General features: G+C 36.4%; 2 protein-coding genes across 3 annotated transcripts in view; one reads left to right on the top strand and one right to left on the bottom strand.

Moving 5' to 3' along the window:
• LOC142351552 (uncharacterized) overlaps positions 1–5037 on the bottom strand; it is a 29612-nt gene extending 24575 nt beyond the window's left edge. The window contains exons 1-5 of one of the 2 annotated variants that reach the window (XM_075403639.1): positions 4233–5037; positions 3781–3835; positions 2975–3083; positions 920–1077; positions 138–295 (exon numbers count right to left, since the gene is read on the bottom strand). In XM_075403639.1, coding sequence (XP_075259754.1) covers positions 138–295; positions 920–1077; positions 2975–3083; positions 3781–3835; positions 4233–4423 — 671 coding nt within the window. In that variant the 5' untranslated portion in view covers positions 4424–5037. The remainder of the gene's footprint in view (positions 1–137; positions 296–919; positions 1078–2974; positions 3084–3780; positions 3836–4232) is intronic. The other variant, XM_075403638.1, reaches the window with a different exon arrangement.
• Positions 5038–7688: 2651 nt separating this feature from the next.
• On the top strand, positions 7689–10826 carry LOC142352155 (zygotic DNA replication licensing factor mcm3-like). The gene is made up of 2 exons (XM_075404554.1): positions 7689–9339; positions 9625–10826. The coding sequence occupies exons 1-2, from the start codon at positions 7744–7746 to the stop codon at positions 10564–10566; spliced, it is 2538 nt and encodes an 845-aa protein (XP_075260669.1). The 5' UTR covers positions 7689–7743; the 3' UTR covers positions 10567–10826.
• Positions 10827–14686: the final 3860 nt, after the last annotated feature.

The following is a 14686-nucleotide window of genomic DNA, read 5'->3' as shown; positions in this document are numbered from 1 at the left end:
GCTGTGCGGCTATTAAAAATGATTTTTCCTGGTATTGCTGGAAGTCACTGAAGTGGGGTGGTATTGTTATGAAAAATACCCACATTCGTATGTAACAAATCTAAGCTAAATGTTATCAAGTGGTTTTGAAAACCTACCTAATGGCTAGCTGGTCCGCCTGCTCCTCGAGGTCAAACAATTCCTGACCCAACTGTTTCACTGCCCTGTGTTCCTCCCGGTACCTTGCCTCCGCTCTCAACTGTTTGTTAAATTGTTCAGCTATGAATTTGCCATTGTCATCTATCCGCTGCTTCAGCTGAAATTTGTCAATTAAGTAAAGGGTGGATGTAGAAATTATATGCCCGAGATAGGTTTTTTAGTAGCGTAATTTTGTGTCGATTGTTTCTGTAAAAGAGCTTTACGCTTTTGGAAATAGATTGTGGTGGCTAAAGTTCAAATGGGACAGATATATGTCATTATTGTAGCTCTTTATGTCTATTTTTAATCTCCTGGCGATTAATTTTTCGGTCTAAGTTGTAAGATACTTCAGCGATAAGGTTGCTGCACAGAAAAAAATATGATCTCTTGTTAAACACTGCGCACAATGAGGTAGCATGATACCCTTAGGATACACAACTGATACAGAACTGAGACGACGATTTACAATTGGAATGCTATGTTTCAGTACTGATATGCTATGAGACTAGTGTCTGGTTGTGTAAATTTGATAATTTGGCTAGGTTTTTATTGATCAGTGGTAGATGATTGATAAAGAAAGCTAAAAATAATGCGCTAATTCAATAAAAGATGTTGTCGTTTCAATTTTCTGCCTTCCTCTTTCTTATATTCTCGATAACTAGTTTTTTTTAATTTTGATAAAGTTTTGTTCCTTTTGGGTATGAATGACTTCCAAATACTTTTTGCTAATATGACTACTGACTTGATGTCTGTGTTGTTCTAATGTCTCCTTCTGTCCCTCTATGCTCTTCAGTCTGTTCTGGTGTTTAATTCTGAACTGTTTGATCTCTCCATTTAGTTGATACTCTTCTGCTCTCGCTCGCAGCACTTCGGTGTTTGCTGTCTCTTTTGGTTTCTTCCCTAAAATATTGACAAAACGGTCCGACTGTTTAAAAGTTGATTTTTACACTGCATTATTTATTTTCGCTTTAACGTATTATTCTGGCCTAATTAAGGGGAAATCTCCGTGTTAGCTTTTTTGTTCCGTCATGATTGAACCTTGAAATGTTCATCTCCGGCCGCATGGTTGGTATGCTAAGGGCATGGGGGTGCGATGTTCATCTTAAACTTCTGTCTCGACTTCCCCTTATAAGTCTAAAAACTGAAGTTTAATTGTTAAAATAATTAAATTTGACTAACTACTTGGTTTAGCAGATTTATGAGACAATAGATTTATGAGACCTATAAAAGTTCAACATAGATAAAATTTAGAGCACAATTCGGTTTTTAAAGAATTTAACTCAAGATTGAATTATAAAACTTTAGTTAAAAGGAAATGGCCGAGAAATTCAGCAAGAACGTTTCTAACTTTAATAATATCAGTATTTTTTTTGTTCCTTTAACAAAGTTCTGATTTAAAAAAGTATCTCTAACTGGTTTTTAACAGCAATAGTTGTGAAAAAGGTTAGAGATTTTGAGTTAGAATTATTTATTATTGTCTTATGTCTTACTGCTTTCTCATTTTCTCAATCGTTGTACTTTTTGCTCCAGTGTATATAGTTTCATGAAGGTGTAATTCCATTCAGATTGATTTGCTGCAGCGATATTATTCGCTACTATTTAAATGGCAAAAAGTACAGCGGTAAAATTCCGATTGGACATTTTACACAATAATTCTGGTCAAAGCCAATTCGTCATTCTATTATTAGACTAGTGTTGTTCAATACTTAGCTAGTTCAGATAATTATTGAATTGTCTAATACTAATGTAAACTTGTACTTCAATACATTGATGAGCGCGGAATGGCTGTCTAGGAGGGGTGTTAAGAAACGGTATGGCCGGCAGACAATTGAGCTAAGGTGCGGCTTTTTCGGTCCCGTAGCGAAACGAGTCAACGGCGCTCCAAATTTCTGCGCGAGCCGAATCAGGTTCCTGCCTACGGTGCAGTTTTTTTTAATTTTCTCGTTTAGAAAGGATTATTAACCGGTTGTACATGTTGTATATTATGACATTGATGCATGCAGCTCTTGAACAACTTGTACGATTGATGTCAAATTGTTTGTAAGATTCTAGTTTTTTGAAGTCCGCCACATTTTTTTGCTGCTTTTGTTTCATTATCGCTTTGTTTTTAAAACATTTTCATTATACCGCCTGGTTCTGGTTGCTGGGAATGTGTAGTTAGAAGAGATTGATTTTGATTCTTCAACGCTGTTTGTCAGTACACTTGAGGATATTTTCTGTGTTTGCTGTCTGTTAATTTTGTCATTTCATGTTGCTTTTAAAAAGGTGGTTCAATTCTGCAGATGAGCAGTTTATTGAAATAATGCAGGAATTTTCTAGGAATGCAGTTTCTGGCTAGCTATGCCTTATGGTTTAGTTTTAAGTTCGGTGTTAGCTGCGCACTCTGTTTTTGAATGTTTCAGTAGTAAATTTCCTTGAAATGCAACTCTATTTAAATGAAATATCAAGTTTACTTTTATGGACAATAAAATTTTTACGTTACTATAATTTTCAGTGGCCACGCACACATCATTTTAGGCCTTAATTTTTTTTAAATAGCTCATGGCGATGCCTAAAAGAGAGACAAATCGAAACATTTTTGAGTTGGCGATTTCTTCAATTGAAATCTGTCTTTTCGGCTGTTGATTTACCGCCTTCTGTAAATAAATATTTCAAAATCTTGTGGTGCTAAAGTCAAGCCAGTTGATGGCTATAAAAATTACTTGTTATTGCGGACTCGAGCATTGGTTTAAGATCTGATATGAAACGAGTTTGTGTTTTTTTTTAATTTTATGACCCTAGATTAGAAAAATCTTACTCTGTTCTGCTCTCTTCACAATAGATGACTGTTGTTGTGTCGCGTTCTCCTTCGCGGCCTCTGACTGTTTGTTGTGCGCTACGGGTGTCGCGCCCAGTGAAGAGTCGTCCTGCGTCAGTGAAGCATACATTTTAAAACTGCATTAATTATCTCTATTCGCAATAATTCATAATGAGTACTCAGCAATTAATTACAATTGATCGGGTTTTTCAAACATCAGCGCTCATGATCCATAATTTAATTGAAGTCTTGAAAAATTGGTTAACAGGTGTAAATTGACAGTTTTAAGTTTTTTTGTGGATGTCTACCATAACGTATTACAGGATCCTATAGATTTGTGTGCTGCTTTTTAACACAGAAATTACGAAGTTCGAAATATTGAAAGAATCCATGAAATCTAATATGATCGATTTGTATTTAATATTTTGTGTTTAAGATAAAATTCTAAAAAAGCAAATTGCACTTAACGATGCTTCTTTTGTCATTTTGATGTTCTAATTAATCCCTTAGTTTTTTAATGCATCTTAAAATGAGAAGACCTTTGTTTGAGATATAGAAAGGGTTATTGTGTTGTGAATGAAAACATACTCTAAGAAACGTTTTATGCCCCATTAATTTTATGACGGGCATTTCCAACGAATTTGACGGGATAGCATAGAAGGCAGATTTCTTAAAACATTCCTGAACAAACTGGATATTGCAACTTGATCGCATTCATTTTTTCAATTTCAGAGCTATGGCAGACGTCAAAATTGTCATTGAAATCATTGTTGTGATGAGATTAAAAGTAGATGGTAAATTTGTACCTGTGAATCCGGTCTATCGCTGTAATGATCACCGACTTGTAGCTCATGTTGATGCCTAAAAGGGAGACAAATTGAAACACTTTTTTCATATGATTTTGGTGTCGTGTGGTGCTGAAGTCAAACCAGTTGTAGGCTATAAAAATTACTTCTTATTGCGGACACGAGCATTAAATTTAAGAGCTCAATGTTTAAAATCTGGTATAAAAACTTTTTCGATGAGTTGCTTTTCAGTTAAAAATTGTTTTTATTAGTACCTAGTATGAAACCCCACAATTTGTGAGCAAATATTTTTCACCAATATAGTTGACGAAACCGATCTGATATTTTTTGTGCGGGCTTAAGCTGTAGACATTTTATGCTTCAGAATCCTTTGATAGTGTCAACAGAAACTTTTTAATTAAAAAGAAAACAGTTGCAAACAATGTTCATTGTTGATATGAAAAGAAAGTTACTGTTGGGAGGCTAGACTCTGTAAGAAAACCGTAGAGGGTCGTCTATTTGGATTGTACATGTGTTGAAAACTGGGTCTTCGGTTTTGACTTCTTGTCGCCAAATATCGCTGGAATTGTTCACTCGCATCGTCATCAATATCATCATCGTCTTCCGTTGTTACTCTCAAATAGGATCCCTCAGATCTTTCCATATCTTGATCTTCTTGTGATCTTTGTATTTTGATTGTTTATTGATCAGACTTCTATCTTCTATGTATCCCTGAATTTTTACAGATCTTGTAGATTGATTTTGGATCTTCAAGTGATCTTGAATCTTCTACAGATCTTGTTTGTTTGATTTTGGATCTTCTATTGATCCTGATCTTCTGCAAGACTGAGTAGATTGATCCAGTATGTTCTAAATTGTATGGTGTTGAGTTGTTGATAATGCTCAATGATCTAAACCTGGTGTTGTGTTACTTGCTTGTATGCAACGGTTAATGGCTTTTGTCTTAGCAATTATTTCACGCTTGACTTGCTTGAGAAGTCATAAAACAACAAATCACTTCCCAATTTGCGTTTAGGTAGCATATGTAAACAATAGTGCAGTTGTGCGTTAGGAACAAACAAACACAACAACGAAGTAAACATCTGAAGCTGAAAATTGTTTATTCTGTTGATTATGGGGAAGTGATGGAATCGTCGTGCTTTCAAATGAGATGCACGCCATTGTCTTTTGTTCACGTTTTGGTCGGTATTGTTATTTCAGAGATCCGAAGGCTGAAGTGTTAAAAAATTAAAGATCTCATCTTTTCAGCCGCTAGATGTCCGCTTAGTATGTTGACAGATATGTAAGACATTTAAATACTGCTCAGAAAAATTTTTTACCTCTCCGTAAATTGATTTATTGTTAAATTTGTGATCGGAGTTCATAAAAACGCGAATGCCAAGCTGTTTTTCAAAATTGTACAAGTGATTGCTTCTGAAAGTAGACTGTACGAACGAGACAAAATATGCTTTGAAGAGGCACTTCTAAATTTGTTTGTATTGTTTCGTACCAACGAATATTCACGAATTTGTAATGAGTAATTGAAAAGTGACATTAAAAATGTTTGGAGTGTTAGGTCTTTGTTAGCAAGGACACAAGGAATTAGTTCACAACGAGGAAGTGAATAGAAAAAGGTGTATAGAGTGTTCATATTTAATTAAGCAATGGGGTAATCCTAGTTGCAGAAGGAGTGAATTCAAAGCTCGTGGGCTGTAAGTGGGCAAAATCAGCTAGACGAATATGTTCTGGTCCTCGTTCTTCTGTGCGTCTTGAAACTATAATGAAGAAAGCGAATGGTGTCTTCCACCTGCTTCGAAGAAGAAATACTTATAAAGTCAATTTTTTCGGAAAACTGTGACTTTCCTTCCTGCCTGGTGCCACTCCTGCCTGTGTTAAAAATAGAGTCAATAATTTCATAGAAATTCTTCAAAAAGATCTGACTTCAATGGACTCTCAATTTTCTGTGGCAGTTTGCCATTAAAATTTTTAATGAAAATTTGCAAGGTTTAATTTTACTTTTCCAATTAAGTATTGTAGTTTTCTGTGCATCTTCTATTTATACCATTTGAAGTCCATTCGTTGTTACCCTCAGCCCTCGCTAAAGCATAATAGTTAGGAATTGAGCACTTGCCTGTCGTCCGACAACAGTTCGTCCGGATTTAGTTTTTGATATTTTCTAAGTGAATTTGCCCTCCTTATTTCTTGTAATTAATCTTTCTAGGGAGTAGTCGAATTTTGCGGTAATTTCTGTTTTTAATTTTCCAGGAACGTTCCTTCTCTGACAAAAACCATAAACTCCTTACACAAAAATTACATATTCTCTGTTTCTGATTTTTTAATAATCTTTTTAATGCGATATTTGTACTACCAACGCGAAGAGGAGTATTGGAGAAGTGTCTTTTTAATCAATTTTATGAAACGCGTGAAAAGGAGTGGTTTGCTTGCTGAACGAAATTGAAGAGTGGAGCGAAAAGAGAGTGTTTTCTTCATACCTCTAATCGTGAAAAAGTGGAGTGGTTTGGTTGCTGACCGAAATTGAAGAATGGAGCGAAAAGTGTTTTTTTTCATACCTCTATTCCCGAGAGAGCGAGAAATTGAAATGAAAAAAATCTGTAAGCAAGCAAAATTTTGAAATTGCGACTTTTCTAGCAGTTTTTTCTTCAATTTTGTTGGTTAAGAATGTTTAATTATAGTTTGTATTAGTTTTAGGGTTGTTCTGATATTGGTATGAATGTTTTTAGTATTTATTATGTTTATGATAATTTGGAAGCTTTTCAGTTATTTTGCTAATATTTAGCAAATTGTAGCCATTTTTCGTTTGTTGTTTTTGTGTACAAAAAAGTACACGTTTTACGGTATGATATTTTTCTTTGTCAACTAAAAATTTTAGTTTTAGATTTTAGACTTCAGACTATTTTTGTGATTTGCAGTTTTTTCTTAGATGAGTTTCTTTGCCTATTATGACTTGCCTATCGTGCGAGCATTTTAATACTCTTTTTTCTTTAAGGTACGCTTTCTTTGGCTTTTTGCGCCTTTGTAATTTTAAAAATTCATTACCTAGTTTTTGTTTCAAGTTGTTTTTCAGTGCTTGATTTCTCATGAATTGACTTCATTTTTTAAAAAAAATCTCATGAGTGTTTTAAGTAGGTGCAAATTTTTGATGCGGTTTTTTTTCGTTTTCTTCGATTCGTTTCCGAAATTTCTCCGGCCTTGTCTGATCATTTGACTTATCTTCCTCAAAAAAGGGAACGGGATAAACGTGTAACGAACGCACTGAGGGAATTATGTTTCTCTTAGAGTATGACTGTTTAATTAAGTATTGTTCCAGGAAATTGTTGAGACATACATTCATGGTCTGAAGGGCGGTCATTTTAGAGTTCCGCTCGCTCGATTCATTTGCGAGCCCCAATCTTTTGAGAGCAATTCTCGCGGAGCTAGTCGGTTATATTTTGTCAAACAAACTGCCGACGAAATACGAAACGAATAAATTATTTGGAATCAGAATTTTTCTTGGTTAATTGTGGAAGTTGAATCTAAATTCGTTCGATAAAACAGTGAGAAATATTTGTCTTGAATTGCTGGGGATGAAATTCACTAATCCAATTCGAAATTAAGTCATTTCACTGAAAATTCTGCACGTTCTTCATCTATTCTGTTCATCTATCTCAAAAGGTGATTTAAGAAATGCTTGATAGTTTTTTTTTGGGGTTATAATTTCTTCAAAGTTGTTCATGGCGGGTATGATGCTCAGAAACGTAGTAGTTCATTGTGACCATTGGCACCGGAATACATAGCTGAATAAATAGGGAATACGTCGGAATACATGGGTGATCGGAATTGTATCATTACTATTTTTATTCAAATTCCATGAAACTCACGAAGTATGTTTGTTCTGCGCGATCTGATGCCACACTGCATTGACTATATGAAAAATACTATGCCTTATATCATTCAACCATTTTCAGATTTGAGGTTGTTTTAACCATGGATGTTACACTTCGTGATGAACGAATGCGTGAACTGCAGAGATCCTACATGGATTTCTTGGACGACACTGCCGAACAGGACATATACGCTGGAAAAGTCCGGGACATGATCCAGCAAAATGACTCTCGACTAATCATCAACTTGAACGATCTGAGGCGAAGGTTTCCTGCTAGATGCAACACGTTGCTTAACTCCTCGTTTGAAGAGATCATCGCTATTGAAAAGTCTTTGAAAGAGTTCGTGACTACTGTTGATCCGGTTTTTGGCAAGACAGCCGGAGAGTTCTTCGTTGGCTTCGAAGGCAGTTTTGGAGGGAATCACGTTACGCCGCGAAGTCTAAGTGCCATGTATTTGGGCAAACTGGTTTGTGTCGAGGGAATCGTGACCAAGTGTTCTTTGATTCGACCCAAAGTTGTCAAAAGCGTGCATTACTGTCCTGCTACACAGAAGACAATTGAGAGACGATACACTGACATGACGTCATTGGATGCGTTCCCAAGTAGCAGTGTCTATCCCACTAAAGACGAAGATGGAAATCCTCTTGAAACTGAGTATGGTCTATCAACGTATAAAGATCATCAAACTATTACGATCCAAGAGATGCCCGAGAAAGCGCCGGCTGGTCAACTGCCGAGGTCTGTCGAGATTGTCTGTGATAATGATTTGGTTGACAAATGCAAACCTGGTGACAGGATTCTAGCCATTGGAGTGTATCGGTGTTTGCCGAACAAGCAAGCTGGATATACAAGTGGAAACTTCCGAGCGATTTTGCTGTGTAACAACGTGAAAGTTATGAGCAAGGAAATAAAACCTGTATTCACTGCTGAAGATCTGACCAAGATCAGGAAATTCGCACGTCAGAAAAATGTAGATCTCTTCGAGGAGTTATCCAATTCGTTGGCGCCAACCATTCACGGACACCATTACGTCAAACAAGCTCTCTTGTGCATGTTGCTTGGAGGTGTTGAGAAGACTTTGGAGAACGGAACCAGACTAAGAGGCGACATCAACATTCTACTGATCGGAGATCCCAGTGTGGCGAAGTCGCAAATGTTGAGGTACGTAATGAATACTGCACCTCGAGCTATTCCGACAACCGGTAGAGGTTCATCGGGCGTTGGTTTGACAGCCGCAGTAACCGTGGATCCTGAAACTAATGAGAAACGACTAGAAGCTGGTGCAATGGTATTGGCGGATCGAGGCATTGTATGCATTGACGAGTTTGACAAAATGTCGGATATCGATCGAACTGCGATCCATGAGGTAATGGAACAAGGTCGTGTATCCATCTCAAAAGTCGGAATCCACGCGCAATTGAATGCTCGATGCTCGGTTCTAGCCGCTGCTAATCCGGTGTATGGTCGATACGATCAGTACAAGACACCAATGGAAAACATCGGCCTCCAAGATTCTTTGCTGTCGCGTTTCGACGTTTTGTTTGTACTGCTGGACGAGATGAATGCAGAACAAGATGGCAATATTGCTGACCATGTATTGAGGATTCATAGGTACAGACCTTCTGACCAGCAGGATGGCGATGTTTTGCCTTTTGGAGGTGGTGTTGATGCCCTTACCACTGAGGATCTGAACGAGGTAAGCTACATGCGGTGGTCAAACCTCGATCATCGTTGGAATCTGATCAATGAAATGCTTTGATCGATTTCTGGTTTTTTTTTAAACTGACTGCTTAAAATTGAAAAGTGTGTGTACAAATTTTCCATATTCGATTCTTCCATGATAATGATTTGCGAAGAATTTCTGTAAGCGATGGGAGATTTTGAATCTGTTATAATTTAAGGAACTGGGATTTTTTTGTGACCGTTGTGATATTTGTTTGTGATGGTAATATTTTCGTCAAACTTTTGTTTTCAATTTTAGGATAATGCTGACATCACTGACTTCCAAGTTTATGACAAACATGACAATCTTCTGCATGGACCCAAGGAAAAGGGAAAACGTATCGTGAGCATTCAATTCATGCGTAAATACATCCAATTTGCAAAAAGCATCGATCCTCAACTAACCAAAGAATCGAGGGACATAATTTCGGACGAATACGTCAAACTTCGTTCTGAAGACGTCTACAATAAGGATACTCAAACTGCTCGAACGCAACCTGTAACTGTCCGAACTCTTGAGACCTTGATTCGTTTGTCGACAGCTCATGCTAGAGCACGTCTGAGCAAATATGTTGAAGCTCAAGACGCAGAGGCCGCAATTCAGTTGATAGAGTACGCGTTCTTCAAGAAGGTTCTTACGCGAAAGAAGGCTCGCGATGTTGATATGGATTCCGGAAATGAGAGCGGGGAAGACACGGTCAATACTGGATCAACTGCACGAACCAAAAAGCGAGCCAGAGTCACTGATACTGGAGTGGAGGAGCAACCGAGCGAAGACCAACCTGTCGAAAGTGAAACGCACTCCGATGCTAAAGCTGCTGCTAAGCGAGCTCGCAAAGGAACCGTCGGGGACTCCTCGGATCCGTTCAATGTTGATGACGATACAAACGTCCCAGCTCTTCCGGGTGTTCCAAAGAAGGGCAAAAAGGATAAACAAGGAAAAGATTCACAGCCGTCTGAAGCTTCAGTTGGTTCTGACCCATCGGTTATTTTCGACGAAGAGCGATATTCGAAGTTCAAAAAGGCACTCAATTCCGTGTTTGTATCCAAGCGTGTGCAGGAGATATCTCTTGACGACCTTGAAAGAAATGTGAATGAAGTTGATTCGGGCTATGAAAGACCAGAAGTTGTGTTGTTCCTGGAGAAAATGCAAGAGGCAAATCAAGTTATGATGTCCGATAACATGGTGTATCTAATCTAGAAACATGATTTTAATATAATATTGTTTTCGTTTTTTAAATGATGTGAACATTTGGATCTTCTATGAACTGTGGGATTAGTTTCCCTTGAATTTTGAAGCTTTTGTCAACTGTGCAAGTTCATTTTTTGCTGTATTTAAACATTGCGTTTTGTGGGTGATACAATAGCAGTGGTTTCTTACGTTTTTTAAAAGCATAACTAATGTCAGTCTCGCAATTTGGCTCTAATGTGCAATATTTAATTAACATTTTACAACTCTGATCTTTTTATTGCCCTCAAAGATTTCAGCCCCACAAATTGAACGTGGTTAAACGTTCTGGCTCCGAAAACGCTGTTTTCTTGATAGAATTTTGCAGTTTCAGTTTCTGAAGAATGCTGGGGTTAGATTTTCTTACGATGATCCTTAAACACGCATTTGGCTGTTCGTGTTCCCAGTAATTTTCTATACTTTTGCTGGCTTGAGAACTAAATCAATAAAAGTTTCCAATTTTTGCGATAAAACTTCTGAATTTTTGTTGTTCGTTTAAGTCTGAGTTTTATATGTTTCGGTTTGTGTATATCGAGAAGTACTGCTAAACTTAGAGTATATGAATCAATAAGTTTTAACCACTCTTGAGGTTGACGTAAAATTCTCTCGACCGTGGTGTTGAAAATTTGTTTGAGGTATCTTATTAAACTTCAAGCCAATCCATTACTCCTACATACGGGCTGTCGAGGTACTGCTGTAAATTAAAAATAATGCTTTTAAAATCTTAACGAACTTGATTTAATCACTCTCTATTTAATTTTATCTACAAAATATGAAGGTGAAAAGAGGATCGAATTTTCATTTTACATCTGTTTGTTGACATCAAAACTCAATAGGATAGAAAAGCAAATTGATCTATTCACACCATGAAATGGGATGAAGTGTTTTAGATGATTTCAGGATGTATCACTCACACATGTTGCAGGAGTTTGCGAATGTCTCGGGGATTTCATATTTCATATAACTAAACACGGCTTTTAATAGCCCACAAGTTTCGCTTATGATTTGAAACTGCTCATTGCGTTTCTTTGCGTCCCAAGTTTGCTTAGCTGCATTGATAATTTTAATCCAGTCTTGGCAATTTATAAGTGTCGTGCAAACTGTTGTTGGTTTATGGCGTTTTCGTGTGCACAAAAAAGTTCTCGGTGTGTTAGAGCAAACATTTCCGCATCTTCTAGAAAACGTTTAAGGCGCTCGATTTGCTTATCTTTTGCTCCTAAGTGCCATAATTGAGAAAATGTTTTCCAAAATTGTTTTCAATTTTTACTGGATGACCAATGCTATTGAGTAAAAACGCTGGATTGTCTGCGTAGGCTTATTTTAAATTTAATTGAAAAGTGCCACTGAGTTTTAAACAAGCAGAGTCAGTTATGAGCATTGACTTATAGCTCCAATCTGTAAGATGGAAAAATCGTGAACGTAGTGTTATGAAAGGCAAGATAAATTTGAACGACTACTTTTTGATTGCTCTCAAACGGAGTTTGTAGCAATCATATTAGCCCTTTTTGGTCTGACGCTTTGAACTTTTTGTCCTCAAAAACGGGATAAACAAGTGGCTGAGCAGCTTTCTTAGAGCCTTACTCCTTTCTAGGCTCTAAGTGCACTATTGACCGAAACTTGTAGCAGACAATATCATGGGTGAAGGGTGGTTCTTAATCTTAAAAATTTCGCCCGACGTTAGTCGGCTATGTTCTTATTTTTAAAGATTGTTCGCAATCAGAATCGCTTGATTCGCGCAAAATGATGTACATCCTCGACCTTTTTAAACTCTTGATTTTGACTTGTCTTCATATTTCATGCCCGTGTCTCGCAACTTCATGAATCAAATTTTTGTTGCCCTAATCAAGTTCTTGTGTCGTACAGAAAAGTTTTATCATTACGGAAAACGACGGAAGATTTTTTTAATATCAGGCTTAAGATTTTATGCTAGCTGAAAGAGTTTGTTGTCTTTGAAAAACATTGTTCTCCAAATTGAATGCTAATTTATAGCTATATCTATAAAAGATAATGAACTTGCTGTCCTATGCGAGAATATTAGTTACTTTTCTGAAAACAATTACTTTCCAAAAGCCTAATTTAAGGTCCATTAATTTCCTTTGAGCAGTTGTTTTTCGCACTTGAATCTGGAGTTAAGATTAAGTAGTGCAATCTTTAGATAAACCGTATGCACAGAGATTTCGGCGATTCATCAGTTTTGCACTGAAAGTGGAAAAACTGACGAAAAAAATACCTAGTCTAATGGCTTGCCTATTTGAACTATTATGCATTCTCTGGGGAGTGTGACTCTGTATAACTATAATATTCTGTACAGCCAAGTACGTGCTCACTCGATGCATTTTGTAAATACTGTGACTTGGTAATATCACGTAAAATACTCTCAGAGTCAAACCTAGTAAAACTATTTTTTTGCATTTCATAAAATAGAACAACTTTGTTGTTCCGATTTTAACCTTAATTTACTAGATGTTCAAACAAAGCTCAGGTTTATTGCGCTTGAATACTCTACAAGTTAAAGAGTGACAATAGTAGAGAAAATTTTCGAACATTTTTAATTGCAAATATATTTTCATGTTTGCGCGGCAATAAAGTAATTAAAAATCAAATAACTGACTTCAGTTTCTAAACATTCGAAAATGTTGGTCCATTGCGGATTATATCAAAATATTGTAGCTTTTGGGACAAAATTTAGACAGGAATTTTGAAAGTTAGTTTTTCCTCATAACTATGAATTGGAAATGTCTCAGCAAGAGTGATTTAGTTGTCAAGGGGATAGAGAACTGACCAGACAAAAAAAATAGCACTGGGAAATGTTTAGTCGAGGAATGTTTCTCAGATAATTCTGAATCACAACAATGATTGCATAGTTATCTGAGCTAAGGACAGCAGTTCGTTGTCAACTTTAGCAGCACACAAATATGCTCAAATGCATATTTTTCTTTGAATTTCAAGCTTTAAGGAAGAAAAAGTAAGGAGTTTTTGAAAATTGATTTTTCATTTTCAGCTCAAATTTTTTATCACACTGGCTGGAGAAAATAAATATTTTCACACTGGTGGGTCAAATTTTTTTCGACCATTTTATCTCGATTGCTGGTCATCGTTTTGTTCAAGGAACCATTCTAAAACTAGAACTATGTGCGATATGGAACATTTCATGCGAACTTTACTTAATTTGTTGTAAATCATTGACGAGCTTTTGATTTTCGTTCCAAAGTAACCGGATTTGGTATTGAAATATGTCAATCAATATACATCTGTTATTTATCTCCTGTTTTCTGCACATTTATAAAACTGAGAAGTCAGCTTTGGTGGTGTCAAAATGGAGCAAACAATTTTCTCTCGATAAGCCATTGTTCGAGCTGAAGATAAGACTTTGTTGAATGCTTTAGTCTCCAATGATGGGATCGAATTCCAATCAGTTATGACAGATATTAATATATTGTCTTAGAAACTAAATTTATTACGCATACCAACATCAATAAAAAGTGTCTTTTTCAGAAAACCTTGGAGTGCATCGTGGAATACTACGATCTGTTATCGAGAATTATTAGTTTTTACTCTATTGAATAAAACTTCATTATGATCTTTGTTTGCGAATTTATAAATCTGATTCACATCTGAAAATGTGCTTCTTTGGTGAGAGCTATCCTTACTATAAAACGTTGTCATTCACTTGTTTTATTCACTTACTTAGACTTAGTGTCCCTAAAAGCAGCTTCCCCGTGTGTTGTTACCTTTTTAATGTAGTTTATGTATAAACATAATCGCATAAAAACAAAGTACGGTGGGGGGGGGGTTAGCTGTTAGCTTGTAGTTACGAAAAATTATTGGTCGGTGAGCTTAATTTTCTGAATTTTCCTCTGTTGTTTGTCCGCATTATATTAGATTTTACTTTTTTTTGAAGACGGGGCATTGAGAAATTTCGTTACGAAAACTGTTTTATTTAGGTTCTTGGAGTTTGCGATATTTGAAATTGCGCTGATGTAGAAGTCTTGAAAAGTAACTAAGAGTTCCGTTGCAGAGAAACAAAGTGAGAGAGAGAGAGTTTATTCCTCTGAGTATAAATGAACATCAAAATTATAATTTTACATAACAT

Source organism: Convolutriloba macropyga, chromosome 13, assembly GCF_964194025.1.
Source record: "Convolutriloba macropyga chromosome 13, txConMacr16.3, whole genome shotgun sequence".
NCBI lineage: Eukaryota > Metazoa > Xenacoelomorpha > Acoela > Convolutidae > Convolutriloba > Convolutriloba macropyga.
This window is presented reverse-complemented; position numbering and strand designations above follow the sequence as displayed.